The sequence below is a fragment of the Pseudopipra pipra genome, chromosome 10, assembly GCF_036250125.1.
Source record: "Pseudopipra pipra isolate bDixPip1 chromosome 10, bDixPip1.hap1, whole genome shotgun sequence".
Classification (NCBI taxonomy): domain Eukaryota; kingdom Metazoa; phylum Chordata; class Aves; order Passeriformes; family Pipridae; genus Pseudopipra; species Pseudopipra pipra.
In genome coordinates, this window is record NC_087558.1 from 18356825 (window position 1) to 18379454 (window position 22630).

The following is a 22630-nucleotide window of genomic DNA, read 5'->3' on the forward strand; positions in this document are numbered from 1 at the left end:
TTTTCATAACATGTATAAAGAGTGAAAGTAAAAAAGCCCCCTTTTTTAATTGCAGTACTGGGCTTTCAGGCTTATTTAGAGCTGGAGAATACTGTTAATTCATCAGACGAAGAGATCAGAGTTTGACTTACCAGTTAATTTTTCGTCTTATTGAGAACATAGAGAAGTAAAATTCTGTTTAGTCTCTGCTGTCCTTGACTTAAATGGGAGTTGCACAGGTCTGGGACCCTAAGTCTGATGGTACTACGTAAGCTTTCTCCAATTACTAAAAACATGTGGACTTTGTCTTTTTAGGCCCTCCATCTGCTCCCCAGAACTTGATTTCCAATGTCAATGAGACATCAGTGAACTTGGAGTGGAGCCCCCCCCAGAACAAAGGTGGCCGGGAAGACATCTCCTACAACGTGGTGTGCAAGAGGTGCGGTGCCGGCGACCTCGGCCGCTGCCGGTCCTGCGGCAGTGGAGTGCACTTCAGCCCCCAGCAGAACGGCCTGAAAACCACCAAAGTCTCCATCACTGACCTCCTGGCACACACCAACTACACCTTTGAAGTCTGGGCGGTGAATGGAGTGTCCAAGCAAAACCCCAGCCAGGACCAAGCTGTGTCAGTCACTGTGACAACTAACCAAGCAGGTAGGAACATAAACAGTAATTCTCTTCCTCTCTCTCTGCTGCCTGTTTTTTAGGAAAGCTGTGATTTCCATTACATTTAGCATTAGCAAATGAATGCGAGGAGCTCTAAGATGTGTAACTGGGTCAAACCCTTATTTTCTGGTTATTTATATGGATAGTTTAAATTCTTCAGAGCTAAAGAGAGGGCAGTTTGGGTGCTGTGTCTGGGAGCAGGCTGTGCTGAGGCATCTGCGGAAGCACAACAGCACAGCTGTCCTGTCCCCTCTCCTGGCCCTCCAGCAACTTGGCCCCTTTGTAGGAGAGACCTGGCACAGAGACACAAATATGTCCTTAGTATTTACAGAGGGCAAAATACACACTCTGGGAGCACAGGGTTGTGCTCCTGCCCCCTTTCGAAAAGGACTGTGTAAGATTCAAAGAGTGGAATGAGTGTGGCTTGCTTGCCTGCTTGCTCACTCTCCTCTCCTGCAAAGTCAATTAAATTCTGTTCCGTTATTAAGTAAATACCTCCTTAACCTGCTGCTGACAATGTTTCAATTGATCAGAGCTGGCATTGCTGTAGAAATCCTATATGAGCTTTCATCTTCATGCTGTCTGATTTTTGCGCTTCATTCATCTGGGAGAGTGAAATACTATTTCTGTGTGTACCAGATTATTTCAGATACCCTAGGCAGTTCTGATTTTTTGGTCCCTTTTGCTTGACCTAGTAAGGGCAAAGGCTGCTGCAGCAGATTGCCGTTTAGTTTTGATGCTAATTTGTTTGATCTTTTTCTTTAATTATGTGAAAACATTTCTTAGTTTGCAGCAAGCTAGGGTTTCTCACGCAGGGTTCCAGTTGAATTTTTAATGTGATGCACAAAATTATATATGTTTGAATATGACAGTCTTCTATATGCAAATTAGGGATCCAGACTGTCAGACTGGCTACAAGACTGTCAAACCTGTTATCTGATGGCTCACAGCACTGATTGCCTTCAGGTCCCACAGATGTTGCACCTTGGAGCGTAGCTTACAGGGTTGTAATTTATTGTTAGACTTCTGGGGTATGGGACAATATTAATATTGCATATTTTGATAGTACTGGACTACATAAATGTTTTTAATTCTATTCTCTAGTAGATGTGTGTGAAAAATAGGTATGCAAGGTCTAAATCTGCAGATCTTAGCTGTAGTTTGGAATTGTGTCAGTATTACAGTGAGAGATACATTCAGTTTTGCGGTGACAGTTACAGGAGAAGTTGTCAGGTCCGAGCTGAAGCTCCTTTGAAAATCTGGTCCAGCGTTTTTTGTTCTTCACGTACGGTTGACAGCATCCCTTTTAAATTATGATTCAAAAATTCAAACTATCGCTTTGCCTAGTGAAAAGAAGACTAATAGAGAACAGGGGCTATTAGGGAGTCTTGAGAGAAAGCCGTGGGAGAGTGCTGTCATATGCTATACGAAAAGAGGAGGTTGAGAACAGCAGCAGGGACAGTGTTTTTGTGCTATGAATGCCTAGCAAAGAGAGTATTTCTGACTGATTTTGGCATGTGTAAGGATTAGTGGATGCATATATGCATGGATAAGTGAGCAGGATCCATCTACCGTGTGAAAATTCTACCATCTTATGCTTTTATATGCAAACCCAAATCTGATTGAATATGCAAATAAGAATTGATTTTGTTTATTATCCATGAGTAGCATTCTTCACATCAGGAAATTTGTATTTTTGCCAACATTTCCAATTTCGAAACATGCCCAGTCTATCAAATGCCTCAGAGGGCCAGGGAAAATTGTACTGGTATAAATGAAAATTAACACCAAGATGCCAGTGTTCTCCCGTTTTTCATACAACTTTGTGGTTTCTTCTGCATAGAAGATCTAAATAGAAATGTGTGGCCTAAACCTACAGATCTCAGCTGAGATAAATAATCCTTACATATGCAAATAATCCCATTGATTTTGGTGAAGCTGCTTGCTTGAGTAAAGGTTTGTAAAGTTAGACTCTTGGGTTTTACAAGTACTGATCTGTTTAATCATTGTAAATGTGTGTCTGGGGTGCATTAAAATCCTTATGCCACTAATTTTCTTTCACTATATTTCATTATAAAGAAATCACATCATGATAGAGCACTGTCACAGACTTGATTTTGATCTTGCACCTTTCTTACACTAATGTAATGCCTTGGTTTTTTTGAGGCAATTTCTAAATTCAGATTAGACCCAAGCTCCTCCCTTAAAAACAGTTCTTCCCTCTTTTGCTAATAAAAATAAAACTACCAACACTGAAAATTTGTGAATTACTTTGTTTTTGCTCTCTCTGCTTGTACTTTCCAATATTTGATAGGAAAAAATGTTGTCAATGTGTTTTTTGGAGTTCTTTACATATGAGCAGCGTTTCTGGGTTGTATTCTGGGGAATTTGCTAGAATTTCTTGCCAGAGGTGCATCTTTGAGTTAAATTCAGTAGGAATGCAGGAGGCCAGGGAATCCTTCCTCTTAACAAATTGACCTTCCAAATATGCAACCATACAACCTGAAGAAAATATGCAGAAATTTTAGAAGCAGTTTTTGATGTCAGGATCAGGAATCTGGGTATCTGTATGTTTGCATGTGTTAGTGTCAGCTCCTGTAGAAGGTGTGCATTTGGAGACAGGCAGAGAACAATGACAAATCAGTTACTGGTATATTCAGCACAAAATTGACGAAATGTGTTGCAGTGACGTAAAAGGTGCAGTCGAAAGGCACAGGTGGTTTTTTGTTTGCTTTTACCATTTTACTCCTAGAGATAATGAAATGAGGCAGTTTACTTTCCCCTCTTTGTTTAGAAACTCTTCAGTTTCCAATACTGTAGAAAAGTGTTTAAATGAAAATAAGATTCACCATTCAAAGTAGGATCAAAAAGCATTTGAAAAAGTATTTTTTCTGGTTCCTCTGAAAAGGTCCTGGTTTTTATAGCTTGCTTAAAAAAAAAAAACAAACTAAATTTCAGGCTTTCAACCATGTACAAATTTCTATTTCCTAGTTAAATACTTCAATGTTGTGACATTTTAAGAATTTTGAATCGTGAATTTAACTCGCTGTTCTGCATGTTTAATATAATAATTTTTTAAAATTGTTTTGAGATGGGAACTTGTTACTCTTTTCCCATATAAGATTAAAAACAAATTGAAAAAGCAAGGATGGAACACTGAACCGCTGAAACTTGGAGCCAGCATCCCTAGCACACTGAGTACTGGAAGTGCTGATATTGTGGGTCTCCATCAATGGTGATGGCTTTTGTGGCTTTCAGTTTTCGATGAAATGAAATGAAATAAGCACTTTGTCCATCTTTAAAAAATGTGAAATGACTTGTGGAGGAGATGCAGACCAGCAATTCTCCTGTGATGCTGCTAGGAGAAGCTAATTTCAATGAGGAACTCTTACCATGCAGTTGTCAGAATAGCTCAAAAATCTCCAGGCTCTTTTTTTTTTTTTTTTTCCCTGCTAAGGATAATGCTGTGAAGCTGTTCAAAATTAAAAGTAAAGCTCTCAATAAAGAGATCTTGTTCACAGCATGCAGGAAGCTTTTGTGGGTTTTGGTTTTTTTTGTTTTTTTTGAAGAGGCGCTAAACAGTTTATATTGTTATTAAAGATTACAGCTGAGCTGTTTAGGTCTGCAGCCTGAGAGCCAGCTTCACTGCTCAGTCTCTCTTGTGCGTGTCCAAGGGGGCAGCGCCGCCGGGACAAGGTTTTTGCACGGATGCTAAAGGTATTCATGAGGCAGGGCAGCAGTGTGGGGGGCAGAGCCTACACAAGCTTAAATGAGATTTAAAATCCAAACTCGTTATGCTGCTTGCTTTGCTCCCTTCGTTTTGTTTGCGTTTTATGAAGGATGGGTGTCCTTCTTGCTCCTTTGCTTGTTGGAGTTTAAAGCAGCTGCTATTTCAGAATAAACAGACTGCCTGGTGATTTGTTACCTTGTTAGGTTACCTTGGGCTCAGTGTTTCCTTAAGTGGACTGACACAGCTAGATGGATGCAGGATATGCCAATTAGGATGAAAATGCAATATAAATAAATAAACTTCGTCTTTCTCTTGTTGCATCTTACTGGATGTTTTCAAGCTCCCTGTGCTCAGGATCAAGAACTGTTCTTTCTTATGAATATCTCAGGCTCTCTGTCCCATTTTTCCCTCCTTCTGTTCTCGTTCCTCTCCCCAGCCCCTTTGTCTCTGCGCTCCCCCACACCTTGCCTGTCTAGCTGTCTGTTCACCTGTCTCAGAGCCGCTTCATCTCGGAGGCAGAGCAGTGTGGCTGGCGGTGCTGCAGTCCTTCCCCCTCCTCTGTATGCTCCCCTGGTCCCTCACCGTCACTCAGAGCCCTGCGGTGGTTCAGGATCCATTTCCAGGCAGGAACTAAAATGGGTCACGGTGCCACCAGGACTTAAGCACGGCCAAGGAGATCCGTGTGAATTGAGTATTCTTCTGGGACAGGCTGCAGTTGTAGTGAAGATGGGAAATGTCAACTGTTACTCAGTTTTATTTCGCCTTTAGATTTGTTTGTTGTTTATGTTCTTAATTCTGTTACTAAAAGGAAGAAAAAAAAACAACCTTGAAAGATCCTGATCCTTTGAGGATGATTGTGTTTCAAGTTAGCAATTGGAGGGGGAGAAGTGGGAGTTATTTGCTTCTAGATGACTCATAAGTTCTACTGGACTTTTTGCTAGGGGAATATATATTCCCATTTTGCATTTCGGTGGGTCTTCTTTGAAAGCCCACGTTTCCTTTCAAATGCTGATTAGCATTCCTCCCGTGTTGTACAGAACAGCACAGAAAATGCATATAAGGTCTTAGATTCTGCCAGTGTGGTTTAGCCTGTGCTGAGCTACATTTGCAGTCAGTAAAAATTCATGGACATACATTGCCCTTGGTCAGTGTGCACTCCTCGTATCGACAAAATAATAGTTGCTCAGGCAGATCAAAAGCAACACATGCCAAGACCAGAAAACCTAAAGATTTCAGTATTTTAATGTACTTTTTTCCTGGATATTTATAACTTATCTATTCAGAATTGCTCTGTAGTGAAACATCAAAAGACACTGTTAAGTAGATTTCAGTCACAGAGCTTTCTTTATGTGACTGCATGAACACACTTAAACTACTACTGTAAAATAAAATTAACAGTTACTATGAAGATTGAACAATCCATCTGATTCTCTAAACTCCCTCGTGTTCTTTGAGTATAGTCCTGGTTTCACTATAAATAATAGCAAATCATTTCTGTTTGCTGAGAGTGAACATAACAGGTTTTGATTTTTGTGTGGTGATATTTATGTGCATAATAAGAATCTTAACCATAGGGAGGTGGTGAAAGAAGTTAATTTTGATTTTAAAAACATCAAGGTCTGTAGTCATTCAGACTGCTAGTTTTATGCTCAGCTCAGCTCTTGCAAAAAAAATGCCTTTTTTTAATGCAGTCCTAGTGAAGAGCTGTTTATTGTTGTGTTGAAACATAATTTTGAAGGGCTGTATAACCCTAGTGAAGACTTCATCTCCAAATAGCCAGGAAAGGAGCTCTGTGAATGTGAAGACAGAATTCATCATACACTTGTGTCACAGTTTCACAGACCCTGTAAAATACTGTAAGCTGGCAGAATAAGTCATTTTCTGCTCTGACATCACCCTTCCCTAGTGCCTGGTGAGGCTGTTGGGAGGCTCGTGCAAGTCAGCTCCCCTTCCACGGCTGGTAGGCTTTCCAGTCCAGCTCCCTCCTGCCTCCCTTGGGTGATGTGGGGACAGGGTGAGGTTTAGGGCTTTGTGGGGGGAAGGATTAAAATGCTGGGACAGGCTGTCAGTCGGGAGTGTTTGGCCCCTTTGAAAAGTGTGGAGGTTTGCAGCAAGCTGGATGGCCCAGCCTGGGAGCTGAGCAGGTGGGGAAGTTCATGTCTCTGCCCAAGCAGAGGAGCGAGTAGCACTCCAGATGCTGGACACAGCTGGACCTGGCTGGAGCCTTCCCAGGCATCCAGGAGTCAATTCAGGTTTTTATTTTTACTTTTTTTCAAAGTACTTGCTACCAGCAGAGTCCCACCCTTTCCAGTTACTTGTTCCCTGCAGCCAAAGGATACAAATAGCCTGTTCCAGTAGTCTTTTTACAGGCACACAGACCCGTGAGGGAACTCATGCACGTAGCTGGGTATGTGTAAACAGTCACGGCACCCTGGCCACCCAGTCCCTGCAAGCCTGATTTAAAATAATCTCTTGGCAAACATCTGGATACATGCCAGCTGTCCAGAGCATGGGAAGTGTGTGTGATACTACGAGCTGCTGCATTCTTTTTTCTGTAGAATGTCAGGGTAATGGAAAAGGAGAGTTGCAAAGGGGTGTTCTTCTTTTACTTTAAGGTGTTTGTAGTAAGGATGATGGATCAGCAGTCTCCTTATTCTTCAAATGGAGCTGCGTCAAGCGTGAATTCAAAACTAGTAAGCAGGGACTTGAAAAAGGGGTGATCCGTGAGCGTAACACTCCGAGTGATTTGTTGCAGCATCTTGCAGAATTCCCAGCTACTTGTCTGCAACTTTCTCATTTTGAATCTAAACCAGTGGTGTTTCTAAGGCTTCATGTTTATTTGCTAGACATGAGCAGTGATCCCCCCCTTGTACACACATTTTCAAGCTGGGGGGCTGGGACAACTTATCAGCTGTTGTAGGGTTTCATCTGCTGTAATCAGGGAGGTGACCTGCCAGGCTGTGCAGGACAGCAACCTGCCTTTCTTTTCCTTGCATTTTCCATTTCCCTTGTGTTTCCAAGAGAGTTGTGTTTTGGCTTTTGCTGTCTGAAGATTTACATCAAAAGGAGTAAAGTGAGAACTTCTCAAGCAAACCAAATGATGTATTTTGGGAAACTACAGATCTTTCAAATATTAGTGCAGTGGGAGATCCAGAAAGAAGTTAAGTGATCCTAGCACTAGAAATTTGGGAATAGCATGGAAGTGAACAATGGATGGGCAAATTTCAGCGTTGAGCATGAGATTTCTCCGAGCCTCAAAGATGTCATGTGTTGACCACTCCAGATTTCTTCTGCTGCATATTTAAGTATGTGTTGTAAGTTATGTATGTCTGAGTAAGGAGCTTCTCCAAGCTGGCAGATGCAAGTGGGAGTTTCTTCTTAACAACTCTGTGTTCTTGCAGAGACTTTAACTGATGGTCTGTAATAATTGTGTAGTTATAAGCATACGTGCTCCCGTATGCTTAAAAACAAAACCGGGAAAACTATTGTTGAGAAGGATTAAATTATTATTTTAAGGTAACTGCAGCTTTCCACAAAGAAATAATAATTAAAATAACAACTGCCTGCTTTCTGGCAAAGCTGTCTGCACCACCCATTTCCATGAATTTGTATTCAAGGTGGGGGATGCAAGTCTTGGTCGGAAGAAAAAAAAAAAAAAGTGCTTTCTAAAGCTCCTTAGTAAATAACCAGCTTCAGGGTTCAACGAACAGCTTAGACAAGTTGCATGTCAGATAGAGCCAAGAAGTAATTGCAGCATTTAAATAAAAGTTTGGTCACATTTTTTGAAAGATCTCGTGGTTTGGTATGGAAAATGGAGGTTAGTTACACATCCTCCTGGGGAAAAAGACACATTTAATTTCAGGACTGGGTAGAATTGATCATACTTAAATGATATAAATTTACTTCAAGGAGGTGTCAAATTCTGGTCTCAGTGATGTTGGTACAGATGAATAGTTACCAAACTGACAGAGACGAAGATGTGGTCCTGCAGCTTTTATTTGCTCTGGACTATTTAACTGTGTGTTCCTTTTCTCTGGCAGCACACTGACATTTACCATTCATGGAGCTTGATAACTGATCTGAGCTCTTCCCTTAAACAACTGGCACAGAAATATTTTCGTGTGGAAGGAGATTTTGCCCAAGAATGTTTGTGGCTCCCAAGTGTTTAGATGGGCTTCTAAATTCTGTAGTTGTTTTTGCAGCTGACTACATTAATTGGAAAGCAGCCAGAGAGACAGGAGAGTCTGGTCTGTAGTTCAGCAACAATAAAAGGCTTCGGAGAACTTTATCAAAGCTTCCATTAACCCCCTGCTGATGTCCTCAAACAGGATTTTTTTGAGAGAGTGGAAACACAAAAGCTAGGCTGCACAACTGCCCCTGTGTGTCCATTCAAAGTTTTTAAATCCGCACAGTTACTAATTAAAATGCCATGCAGAGTAGCACAAATAAACATCGCTAGTCCCCGAAGCCCAGAGTTTCTGCACTGGCTCATAGTTTGGAGGGCAGGATGCTGAACTGACCCTAAAGGGTGGGCAAAGCCAGCCCCCTTTGGTTCAGATATTCTGTCCTTGCAAAATGTGTGTCAAGTCCATCCATATGCATGAAATCATACTCCCAGAATGCCATCCCAAGGCAGCCAGTTATATTTTATTTATATGTTGCATAGCATTGTGTTAAACCATGAGGACTAAATAGAGCTGTGGCATGCCTGCTGGATCTCTATAATCATGTTTGCCACATTTTGGTGGACATCAAAATGCTGAGCACACGAGTGAATAGTGCTGCTTTTCATTGAGAAATGTCACTTCAGATTTAGCCCCACGTGTGAACTGGTGTGCAGGGAGCGCTTTATTATCATGGCAGGGCTCCAGTGGGCTTCCCCTCCCAAACAAAGCAGGCAAATGCATAGCCTCTCTCTGCATCTACTTGAAGGATTTCATGGCATCTCCTTAGATTAAGGTAATCTGCCTTCATTACTAAATTCAAGAACCAGAGCCCCGGAACTCTGAGTGCACTCCCAGGATGGATTCAGGGTCTCTGAAAATTGTGGTTTGTAAGCTGATAATAACAAAAGTTGATCATGGGTTTGCATTTATATTTTTAAATACAGTCAAGAGAGATATAGGAAGCTCAAGCATTTGTATTTTATTTCTTTGGTCAGTTGTATTTCAAACCATCCCTTAGGGAAAAGTCCTACTGTTAATTTAAAAGGAAATTATAGCTTTTGTCTCAGCCTTCTGAACTGTTCCTGTGGAATTTATTAGGACTTTTATCCCTGCTATTGAATTCTATCACTTAGTCTTAAAAAGACAATTGACTGATTCTGATTTTTTTATTAAATTCTTCTACTGCTCCATAAAATATCTTTAGTTTTGTCTGTATTAAAATCCATTGAAAGTATCCATGGATTATTACAGACAGAAAACCCCTTAAACTGTAATGTGCTCTGGCTATAAATGTCTTTCGGTTTCTTAGATTACCAAAGACTTAAAAGGAAAGCATTGAAATTTTTAATTAGCTTTTTATTATTTTTAGTATTCTGTGTGCCATTAAGTGGTCCCATCAAGACATAATAGAACAAGACAGTTTTGGATAAGCAAAATAGGAAGGTATAGTGGGCTGTCTGAGGTGTCTCATATATGAATTGGGTTTTGTGTGGTGTCCATTTATTTTAGCAAACAAATAAAGGCATGATCTCAAGACAACCCACTACAGCGGCTCCCTGGGAAGATTGCGCTTGTCTCAGTAACATACTGCGTTCTTTAAATCTGTCCTCTGAATCAGCCCCAATTTATCTTTCCAGCATAAAAGGGAATGCAGATGGAGTAGCTGCAGCCTCCCTTATAGTTTATCAGGATACTATGCATGCACATAAATAAGACAGAAAGTGACTGGAATATGTAAGTGGCTGAGTGTTAAATCCCAGGCTTTTCAAGCTCCCTGGGCACTCTGGGACAGGGTGGCCAAGGGGAGTCCTGGAGGAGTTGCAGAGATCTGTGGGCTCTCCACAGTACCTCAGACATGATGTGCAGACCCAGCAGTGCCTTTCCAAGAGCCTCTCAGCCACTCGTTTTCACTACTGCCTGTGCTGAGGATTTTAACTGCAATTATGGAAGTACTGGGAAAAACTGACCTGAAGAGGATGGACTCAGAGGGAGACTTCTTAGTACTGCCTGCACATGTGGCATTTTACTTTAACCAGAGAATATTTCTATTTGTATTTGTTACACTGACAAGCTGCAAGCATCACAGGTTTGAGGGGCTCTGTAACACAGGAGTTCCTTAGCTTGTTTTTGATCTGAGTGATCCTTAAATGGAAGGTACCCGCTTCATCTGGATCAAATGATTGGACTTCGATGACAAAACTGCACTGAAACTAATACTGTGAACCTTACAGAGAGGAGAGACATAACACTGAAAAATGCTTTGTGTGCTGCTGGAAGCATAAATGGTTTTTAAATTGCAGGTTTTGAAGGAAGATAATGTTTTTCCTTGCAGTCCCCATCCTGTGCAGGTCTCAGTTCCACCCTGCCAGTACCCTTAGGAGTCCTGGCCTCGGTGGGGAGAAGAGATCTGCTGCAGAGATCATCTCCTCAGGAGCTGGTATGGGCTCTCATGCCATCCTATGTATTTGAATCTGGGGCTAGAAATGAAGGTCCAGACTTGGAATACAGACTCAGCAGTCTGTGCAGTTGCTGAGCTAATTTGGGATTGTTGTTTTCATGGGCTTTTATTTACCCAGACTCAGTACTCCTGCAGGACATAAACACGGCTGGTTTCTTTGTACAGCTCAAAGTCCTCATAACCTCAGAAGGCTGATTTTTTAAAATATTTATTTATTTATTTTTAGGATTTCAATTTTGTAATGGCACTTGCATTGCACAGGAAATTTTACCAATTATCCTTCCGAGTGTTTTCCACTGAGGCAGCCACCTTTAATATTTAATTGCTGATTCCATTTGGGGTTTTTCTAATTGACACAGTTTTAAAATGAATAATACACTGGTTTTCAGTATGCAGCATAAACCCAAAATAATGAAACCCTTTTATAAGTTTAATTATGTGCCACCTATGATGTAATTGGTTACTGACATCATGAAGTAAGATTTTAATTTTAAGGTTTATGTGTTTCAGGAAGCTCAAGACTCTTCCCCACTTTGTACCTCATCACTTTTTTTTTTTTTAATGAACAGCAAACATCAGGTAATGTTGCTTTTTGCAGCAACCCTGTGTGCGGAGTTTTCTCTCTCTCATCGGGTCTATTAATGTTTTTTAATTTCCTGAAGAAATCTGCCCGTTGCAGGTGAAGGAAAGGGAGTTTAATTCAGTTCCAGTGAAAGGACATGGTAGGAGAGCTCCAAATGTGTGAGTTAGGTGTGCTGCAGTCTGATTCTCTGTGGAACTTTCCAAAAGCACAGAGTATTTTTCCCCCTTGAGAAGAGGCACTTTGATGGGGAGTATGGCAGGGTGTCTTGCAGCATCCTGGAAGAATGAGGATCTCCACATGCTGTCAGACCAGTGTCCTTCACAAAGTGCTCCTGATGTGAGCCCAGAAAACCCAATCCTTGATTCAGTCTCAAGAGTTTCTCAACAGCCTAGAGGCAGAGATGGTATCATGTCAAATCCATCTAACCTTTGTACAGAAAGTACTTTACCGGAGTTCCAGCTGAATGCTCTGAATTTCAACTATAATTAAAATTTATAGGTCGTTCAGCTGAAATGTAAATACATAAATGCAAACCTTCTGCACCAGCCTCTTCTGTGTGATGGAGCCTAAAGTAAATACAGCTGAAGTTCCTTAACTTTGGTGACTATGAAACAATTTATACTCTCAAGTGTTAAGATGGGAATTGGGATTTTTATTGTCAAGTGAGTCCTGGGGTTTGATTCTGTTGTGTGCCTCAGGCTCAGGGGGGCATGTTTGAGACCCAGCCTGCAGTTGCTGTTGGAGCTGTGGATCACAACTGAAGTAAAATGTTTATAATTTCATTATCTTTTCTTCCCCCAAGATTCTTGCCATTTCTGACTGCAGGTGATTGATCTGAGAAACCCAAATGGGAAAGTCTAAGTCTCTGCTATTACAGGAGCACTTCAGAAGCCAGGATGAGACAATGTGGCCAAATCTATTTATTAAAATAACGAATGCGGCTTTAGTAAAATGAGTCATACTTTTTATTTATTTATTTATTTATTTTAGAAGATACTTCAGTACTTCCAAAGCATCTAAGTGGCAAATAGGGCAGAGGCTTTTATTCGTCTGGATTTCAAAAAGGCTTTTAAGCAGCTCTTTTTACAAAATCTAATGTTTTTAATGCTGAAAGTAGATGACAAAGATGTTATTTAGCACATATATATCATCATCTAGACACACACGTTTCAAGTAAATAAAAAATAGCTGTGCAAGAGCCAAGGAGAACAGCATTAGATGTGTTGCCTTGGATGCCAGATTACACATTTGTCCCATAGTGGGCTAAGCTTTATCCCATAATTGTTGGAGTAAGCTCATGCTCAGGTAACTTGGTGGTAAGTATAAGAAAGAACCAGGGAGCAGATACAGTAAGTTACCTTGTTGGTCCTGTACAGTTTAAAAACAGCTCTAGCCCTCTTGTCTGTTGACTAATGACGTGTATGCAGACATGTCTTAACTGCTCTGACTGTGGGCAGAAGGAGGGCAAAATGGAAGAAGGAGTAGCTGGATGGTTGTTTCACTTGAGCGAAGGGCTTAGAGAATGGGACAGGGGTCTCATTTGCAGGCATCAGATGTGTCTTTATGGGTAGCTTTGATTTCCTGGTGGAAGGGGCTGGAGGGGTAGTGGAGTTTGTTTAGAAAAGGCGGCTCAGTGGATCCTCCTCCTGTGCAACAATGCAAGGGTAAAGGACAGGCTATTTCTGGGGAGGAATTAACTCTGGTGGCTACCTCCGGCTTCCTGGGAGGAACAGCAGGGTGTGTGGGTGAGGTAGAGTTGCCCTGAGGGGATGGTGCTAAGTGGGTCATATTGCTCCAGACTACTTATTTTGAGCTGTTGGGGAATGCCCCGTTTCCAACGTTATTATCTGCTTTAATAACTAGAGGTTATGGTCTCTAATTCCTCATTTTGGCTCCCCACAATGCTGTATGTTGTGTCACAGCATCAGTGCTTTTGGCAGTCTGTGCTTGCTGGACCAGCGTCTGGGAAGTAAGGGAATGATCACAGCACGTGCTTCCCACGAGTGTTCTATCCGTTTTGTGTCCTGGGATCTTACCTCTCTAAGCATGACTGCTCCAGCTCATGGCAGTTTCTCTTTGTCTGGACTGCCTGGCCCATTTTTTCTACTTCTCTCAATCCAATATAATGCAGTGGAGCATCAGTGTTGGCTTCTTTAGGCTACAGAATTTATTGTTGTTTATATTGGGTCAGATTCCAACCTCAACTCGAGCGAGGAGTAACTGCAACATGACCTGCTTTGTGACCAGCGGCTCCAAACCTGCTCAGGTCAGACAGCTGCTGACTAATTCCCCATCTCAACAAATTACTTATAGCTCTAGAGTTTCTAGAGCAACTCACAGCACTAAGTATATTCACCCTTCTGCATTAATCATTCTAGTTTAAGCATTTAGAAATGTTTCAGTGCTGCATTTTTTTTAATTGGTTGTAATGTTCAGACGGATTCTTATAAATTGCCTTCCAACTGAAAGGCTTGTTTTCCTGTTTGTTTTAAACTGGCATTCATACATACAGGAAATACACGGTATTCTGCCATGTTTCTGTTGGCAACTATTAAGTTATCCTTGTCAGAACATGCCAACAGGATTTCTTAGCAAGCTAGCAGAAAGAAAACAAGCAGTTTTTAGACTAAACAGACCCCATGCTTGAGTTGTAATACAGATCTCTTGCTAAATGCTGTGTAGATTCTATAATCTTTTGGTTTAAGGCAATCTTTGGGATTGTAGGTTGCAGATTTAGATCTCTGGAGTTATTCCAGACCTGTAGTGCATGAGCTAACATCAATTTTTGGTCTTCGAAATTGGAGGGCCAGTACCTGAAAATAATGTATTGCTGTCAAGAGCTAGCCCTCTTTAATAGACAGAACAAGCAATCTCCTGGGCATGCAAAATCTTCTTCACCATCCTTTCGTTTCTGATGTAAACCACAGGGAACTGTGGTCACGTCTCAGTTCCTATAATAGTTTTGATCTCAATTAGAGCAGCTCTGCTGTGCTGAAGGAGTCTGTGCTAAAACTGACACAGAACTGGATGTGCAGCCCAGAAAAAATACACAGGCTCTTTTTAGAGTCTCAGCAGCCACTGCATGTCGCCAAGAAATGAAGCTGGATTGGGGCGGTAAAAACACATCACTTTAATAATCCTCAGCTACTACTATTTGTTGCTGCTAAGAGCCTGGGTTTTCCTTCAAGCTTTTGATTTGATGCAAGTCAGAGCCAGCTTTTGTGGTTTGGCAAGATTTGCAGCACAGGTTCTTTTGGGAGAGGCAAGAAATGAAAACTTTAAAACAGAGGAAACATTTTAAAGATAATAATACTGTGTTAACAGTCTTCAAAATCTCATTTTCTAGCCCCTTTCTTTATGAACACATCATTACAAACATGACTGATGTGAGCTGGTCCCTAGGTTTGAGAGCTTGTTGCTTGTTTTTCTCAGAGGTCTTTCTCTGTGACTGGGCTGCAGAGCCTGGAAAGAAAGGGAAGATCCCTTGTGCCTGTCATTTTGGATGAATGTGTCCTCTGAGAGTATCCTGTGGCCAAGCTGGTGCTTTTCCTGAGCAGTGTAATTTCTAGTAACAAGGAGGGAAAGTTTAGTTCAGCAGACTTACAGCTGGTTGAAGGGATTGAGAGAAAGAGGCCAAGCTCAGCTGTCAGGCTGCTTCTCAGCGGGATTTTCACGTGTGGGTGGATAACCTTGGGCGCTTTACTCCAGTGGCGTAGATTTAAAGTCTTTGCTTTAAAATGCTAAAGCTTGAAAGTGCTGGCCTGAATCTTGGCGTGTCTCAGTTTCCAAGCTGGGAGGTGTTCATCGCCAGTCGTCATTCCTGGGGGAGGGAGAGGCAGACGGTGGGAAGACAGAGGACTCGGGAATGTCTTGGGAGGCTTCCAGTGGCTTGGTTGAGCAATCAGGCCTCTAGATCTTTGTCCAAGTCCTAACCTGGCCCAATCATCACTAGTACAAATGTTTGCTCCACTTATACAGAGGGAATAATGAAAAAACCCTAAATATGCATGTGGTTAATTTTTAAAGTGCACATCCAGCCCGCAGACTCTGGCAGGTCCCTCAGAGAAAGGCGTAGCTGTCGTACTGGCAGTGAGGAGCAGGAATGCCAAACTCTGGCTCTGTTCTTCAGACGTGCAGACATCTAATCTGTGTGTGCACATCGGTTCACATGTGCAGAAGGCTTTCATTTGCTTATCCTGATGTACGTGCATGGCTTATGCATATGCTTTGCATATGTTTGGAAATGCGGTCTTGCTAAAGTGCATTCTCCTTTGTTTGCAAAGCCATTTGCCAGGAATACTTGGAGCAGAGGGGTGGTGTTCCTCAGAAACTGGAGCACTTCCGACTGGACAGGAGAGAGGAGTGGATAAAAGGCCCAAGGGACAATAGGAAGCAGAACTTTAGGAAATCCTTCTCTGCAGAGAAGGACCTGGGAATCTTGGTGGATGATGAGTTGACTATGAGCTGGCAGTGTGCCCTTGCTGCCAGGAGGGCCAATGGTATCCTGGGGTGCATCAGGAAGAGTGTGGCCAGCAGGTCAAGGGAGGCAATCCTGCCCCTCTGCTCGGCTCTAATGAGGCCACATCTGGAGTGCTGTGGCCAGTTCTGGGCTCCTCAGTACAGGAAAGATAAGGAGCTACTGGAGATGGAGCGGAGGCTACACAAAGATGATAAGGGGTCTGGGGCATCTCTCTTATGAGGATAGGCTGTGGGAACTGGGCCTGTTTAGTCTCAAGAAGAGAAGACCAAGAGGGGATCTTACCAATACATAGAAATACCTCACAGGGGTGTCAAGAGGATGGTGCCAGACTTTTTTCAGTGGTGCCCAGTGACAGGATGAGGAGCACTGGCCATAAACTAAACCACAAGAAGTTTCACCTCAACATGAGGAAGAACTTCTTTACACTGAGGGTGGCAGATCACTGGAACAGGCTGCCCAGGGAGGTTGTGGAGTCTCCCTCTCCGGAGACATTCCAAACCTACCTGGATGTGTTCCTGTGTCACCTGCTCCAGGTGACCCTGCCTTGGCAGGGGAATTGGACTAGAGGATCTCCAGGGGTGCCTTCCAACCCTAAAAATTCTGTGATTCTGTGAAAGGGAGCTGCCTTCTTTTTAATTTATTCTGGTACATGTAACTAAACAGGGCTGGATACTTCTCCCTTCCCTTCATTTCAACTCAGTGCGACAGCTCGTAGATTAGGTTGCTCTCTTACATGAATAAAATTATCAGAATGTGGCCTAAAGAATGTTGCCTTTAGAAATTATTTAAACGATATTTGATTTTCTGTGTTGCATATGCTTTTCCTGCTGTGAGATTATTTGCTAATATAATTCAAAAAAATCACATGTAAACCCCCACAATGTTACAAGGTAAATAGTCAAATAGAAAACCTGAAATGTGCCAGGTTCCCTTATATATGTTGTGTCCTAATCAAGAGAAAATCTTTTAATGGAAGACTTTTTATTGTCTTGTTTTGATTTCTAAGAGGACTTTTCTTCAGTGTTAGATTCTCAGAAATCTTGTTTTCTTTTTTCTTTTTTTTTAAAGTAATTAATAATGGAGAAGGCTTTTAGTATCTACCCTGGAAGGTAAAAACCCTTAATCACAGTAACATCATTAGTGCTTTCAAGCATTTAATTTTGATGCTTGACAAAGCGCATAGCCATTGATAAGAACAAATAAGTGTTGTGTGCAATTGAGGGAATAAAGAAAAGCATGAAAACCCCTAAGCTTCAAGTAATTAAATTTAAATATGTTATTTGAATTTAGCTGAGATAATGTACAAACTGTGGGTATATTTTTCAGTCGGTGAAAGACCCCTTGAGTAAACATGATCTATTTAAATTCAAATCATGGGGAGTGGAAAGTAAACCCTGCTGTGGGTAAGAAGGCATCTTCAATAAAACACTGGGCATTGTGTATCTTTGATATCTGAGTACTCATGTGTTGTAGTTTTATAAAGGGCTGTTTTCACTCATGGATGCCTACATGCCAGAGACTTTATTGCATCTATTTATTTCCTGTTTTTTCCTTCCCCCCCAATTTGAACCAGTAATGAAAAACTGACACTTTGCCTCTGCCATCCTTCAAAGTGCCTCAAAACTGTTACAATTCAGCACTCACTAGCCTTGGGATATGGCTTTATGGCATTTGGGTGAAGTTTTTGTAGTACATCTGTGCTCTTTCTCTCTCTGTAGGCCGCAAGCTCAGAATCGAGGTAATAAAACTACTAGTAGGTGTTTAATGGCAGGTTATTGAGGAAGTAGATGAAAGAAAATTGCAACATTCACATCGGTAGGGAGTGGGGTTCTTAAGGGAGAGGAACTGCTGAGCTTTGAACTCGGGAAAGTTACACTTGGTGCTTTTGTTCAAGGGGGGACCCCTTCTTAGGCATCAAAATACCTCATCATTGTGTTAAATGGGCCGTTCTGGTAGAATTGGTTCTTGGTATGTGCAGTTTGTGCACGTGTGGCAGAAAGCTTGCTGTTGTAAGCAGTGGTGATTGAGAAACAAGTTATTGCTTAGTGTTCCTTTCCAAATATCAGGGAGTAGGGTGGATGAAAGTGCAAAAAGTGAAAGAAAAAGTGGTATCCTACTCCCTTCCGTAAGTATTATGGGATCTTATTGTGACTATCTTAATTGTGTACATTATTCTTTTTGGTCAAGCTGTCCTCAATGTGTTTTATGTAGGAGTGTGTGTGTCTAATGAACCCAGATAATGTCCATGCACATATAAGAGAAGATTGTGTCTTTTATTCTGCTCATGATCAAAGCATCGTTTTACAACCTTACATATTTATCTTCACATCACAGAGGCAATTTAAAGGCAAAAGGGAGAAGAGCAAAGAATGTAGATATTTTGCAGAAGCTCACCCAGAGGGCTGTGACTGCTCCCTGGAGTGCCATGATGAGCTGGCAGTGGCAATGTCGTCCTTGTCCTGGACTCTACTGACCAGACTCTTGTGCCCTTTGATAATATATGTGCAAGGAGACCCTGACTTGCTGTTCTTCCAGGAGTCCAGTCTTTCAACCGCGCAGGATCCTGAAAAACAAGAAAACAAATAAACCTGATTTGTAGGGCTATTTGCAGAAATAAAAGCGAATTGGTAACTTAGGATTTTATCCATGCAGTGGGGTAACTGTAGTGCTCCCTGTGGGTTCTGGGCCCAGTTGCCGCAGGTCACCATCCTGTTGCATAGACCATTGTAGGTCTGTGCTGCAGAGATGTCAGACAGCTCCCGGACAGCATCTTGCAATTCGGGTACTTCATCTTATAGTTGGACTTTGGCATTCCTAGGATTTCTATATAGCATATGGAGAGACGGGATGTACAGTCAAAACACACTCAGAAACAAATTGCTCATCTGCAGAATCCAGGACAAAAGAAGAGACTAAAAGTTGAGGAGGATGAATTTGCACATAAAGGACAGGAAGGAAAAAATAGGGCCATTATTAAAATTATAAGGAATAACAAAGGAATTGATGTACAAGTCTTCTTTGTGTCCTGGAGGTCAGGAGTGTGTTGCTCATTCCAGTATGGTGTAGTGCATAAGATCAGCTGTCCATTTGTGAGAGACATGAGAAAGCACTTGTTACGCTATATAAAGCTAAGCATCTTTCACAAGCAGGATTAGTTAATATAAATTCCTCTACTGCAAATAGCCATTTTACAGTAGGAAAGAAATGTGTTTTCATACAGCACTTACCAGCCCAGTATTGAAGGACTCACTAAATTCCAATATAGATGCCTGCAGAAAAGAAATGGGAAACCAAGGAGGTTAAAAAGAGGATAAAGGAAAGAAAGTGAACTTTCTCTCTACAATTCTTGAGGTCAGACCAGTGTAAGTGACAGATTCTTGGTAAAAAGAATTGCCTGTCTGCCCTGCATGAGGCACCGATTAACTAAGCAGATTTCTCTCCGCTTGATTTGTCAGTAATGGGCACGTGTGTGTTTTAGGGTAACAAATCTGATTTCTAATTTATTAGCTGAGCAGTATTCTTACTGCAGAGGGGAAGAAAAAAAGTCTGATTCTCTGTTGAGGAACTGTGAGGTTATTAAGCAAGTTCTCAGTCATGCCACATATCTAATTTGATGGAGCACACCTGGATCCTCCCTGTTGGCTGTGTTTATAGTCTCCTCTGTCATTCAGTATTTGCCTTTGCATGTGAGAGACAGACAAGGAAAAAGAGATAAAGGTTCTGGAGGCATTTCTAACAGAGATGCCAAACTGTCAAATAGTAAATCGGGAAGCAGCTCCCTGATGGTTTCACATCAAGAGGAGACACCCTTTTGTGACTGTGCAGTGTCTACTGGTTATTTTCACTTCCATCAGAACTGTCTGATATGGTCAAGTAGGCTTGAAGCTTTCAACGTTCAATTTTCCTTTCATTTATAGTGAGTGTTTTATTTATTTGTCTTTCTTGATAGTTTTCAAGGATACCTGTTTCAAGGATACTTTTTACTCTCCAACATTTTCATGGATCGTCATCCCAAAGTTAAGGGTAGAAAAAGAAACAAAAAGAAAGGGAAAGGGGGGAAAAAAAGAGCAGCTACAGCATCAGGGGGCAAAAGAAGAAATATATTCAATTTAGGAAGACCTCTAATCTCTGGTTATACAGGACAGCTTTGTTAGATAAGATTAAAAATTTCATGAATGTCCCTTTTTATCCCTGGAGACTCCGCCATTTATACCAGCTATTGTCAGCATCAAAAGAGCTTGATAACAGCTGGCTAGAGACGTGACCACACAGCAACACAACAGCAAGAAAGGGGCAGCCGGGTTCATAAATCTTCAGAAAACCCGTTCCCCAGCGCAGCCATGAATCTGCTGCTATCACAGGCAAAGGAGAAGGCATTGTCCTCCAGCCAGTCAGAAACCTGAACTTCAGCCTTAGCAGGGGCTCTATAGACAGTGCAGGGTGCACAAAGACATGTTTTCCATTATCTTCATCATTGCAGCCCTTATTACTGACACAGATACAGTTTAAAGGATTTTGGAGTTTAGCTTGTTGCTAGGTAGAGTTTTTCCAAAAATCCTGCAGCCCTTACCCTTGGCAGTACAATCCTGCTTTTTCTATTCATTGCATCAATACAGCGCCACGTGGGACGGGGTCAGATGATGCCAGTTTGGTACACAATGGCCCAATCTCTGGTATCTTTTGGCTGGGAAGGAGCTATCAAAGCCAGAATCTGGCCCTTGGGTGCTGAGCTTCCCATTCTCCAGGGACTGCTCACAGACTGTGACGTAAGCAAGGCAAGTTAGGAGGCACAAATTGGCTCAGACTCTTGAAATACAAGTTTCCTGGATTTAATGGGAGGGTCCAAGGTCATACATATTCAGCTTTATTCTGGTCTTACTTAATTCAGTGGCAATATTTTCTCAGCTTTAGAGAAAACCAGATTGGAACCTCAGGAATTTCATAGTTCCTGTAAAGTAAATAGCTAATGAAATAACATCAGTTAATTTTGGGAGATGGAAGAGGAGAATCACTGTAGACCAAAACAAAAGTACAAGTCTATGCGCTGTACCTGACAAACAACAAAAATAAGGCAGATTCTTTTAGAACCTTTATCTCTTATAGAGGTTTGTACTTGGGAATCATGAACATTGCAGTGTTTAGGCAACTGGGTTGTTACTTGAAAATCCATCTATCTAGTATTGTCCAGAATCCAAACCCAATCTTTATTAGAGAGGATTAAATATAATTTTGTTAGAGAAAACAGGAAAAATATTTAATGCTTCTAATGTCTCCTCCCTGTGCCCTGCAAGAAAAACACGTTTTCTGAAAGTGCTCATGTTGTGAAAGCTACAATTAAAAATACCTGTTCCTCACTAAGACTAAATTATTGCTTATATTTTTTTTTTTTTCCTTCTGGCAGCTCCATCCCCAATTGCATTGATCCAGGCTAAAGAGATAACAAGGCACAGTGTTGCCTTGGCTTGGCTGGAACCTGACAGGCCAAATGGAGTCATCCTGGAGTATGAAGTCAAATATTATGAAAAGGTACTGTTTAAAAATGGCGAAGCAAGGATTTTCCTTTGGGTTTGGGTAGAGCTTTATACTTCATTCCATTGCATTTTATTTCCAGATAGGATTCTGTCATTTGAAACCAAATAGATTCAGTTTAATAAAATCCAATTAAGGATTTCATGCACTGGAATACTTGCTTGAAAGAATAAAACTTATAGGCTGTTCCAGCTGTATGGTGTGAGTTTATTTGGATATTTTTTTCCTACCTAGGAACTGAGCTTTTGTAGCAATCATATTTATAATGAGAATCAATAATGTCGGGCAGAAGTGAGACATTAGCTTTACTTCATAGACAGAAGTATAATAATGAAGTATATAACAGAGTCATAATAATAAGATCTGTTTGCCGATAGCTTCTGCTTAGAGTGATAGTGTGGACTGGCTGGCTTTTAATAGAGAACAAGGAAAGAAAATTACATTCTTCATACTTTTCAAGTTAGAGGGAGATGTTATTCCTCCAAATAACTTCTCAAGTATGGAATTATGAAAAGAGCTATTTTCTTTGAAGGTTCTCTGCAAAAATGAACAATTACCTGCTCTTGCTTGTGTGCGCTGTCTCTCATATGCACATGTATGCTTCAAAATTTTTTTTATAATCACTTGCTTTCCTAACACACACAGAAAAAGGCATCTGATTTGCAGACAAGCTAGATTATTACATTTTCTGATGGATTTCCCAGGCAAAAATAGAACAATTTTTAAGATTGAACTTTCTGGAAGACATTTTCTAAGTCTTTTCTTTCTTAAAATATTTTAATCAATTTTTTTATGTGGCTTTTGGCTGGTAGGAAGAAAAAGAAAGTGCCAGCATGTGTGAGTAAAATGTGCTTGTTCATCAAGAGGATTCTATTTGAACTCTTGGCTGTTTTCCAAAGGTTTTCCTTGTGTGATTTCTTAAATAATCAGTGATATATGAGCATCATACCTACCGCCTCATCATCCTTTTTTGGCTTGCTCAGAGCTCACGCAGCACGCAGTGCTAGGGGTATTGAGCAAGGCCAACAGCAGGAGCCCT

At 41.3% G+C, this 22630-nt stretch overlaps 1 protein-coding gene across 1 annotated transcript in view; it reads left to right on the forward strand.

Annotated features, from left to right (window-relative positions):
• The window catches only part of EPHA4 (EPH receptor A4), a 106497-nt gene that overhangs the window by 57442 nt on the left and 26425 nt on the right, over positions 1-22630 (forward strand). Inside the window, exons 5-6 of the mRNA XM_064666555.1 lie at positions 295-633; positions 21464-21588. Of these exons, the coding sequence (XP_064522625.1) occupies positions 295-633; positions 21464-21588 (464 nt within the window). The remainder of the gene's footprint in view (positions 1-294; positions 634-21463; positions 21589-22630) is intronic.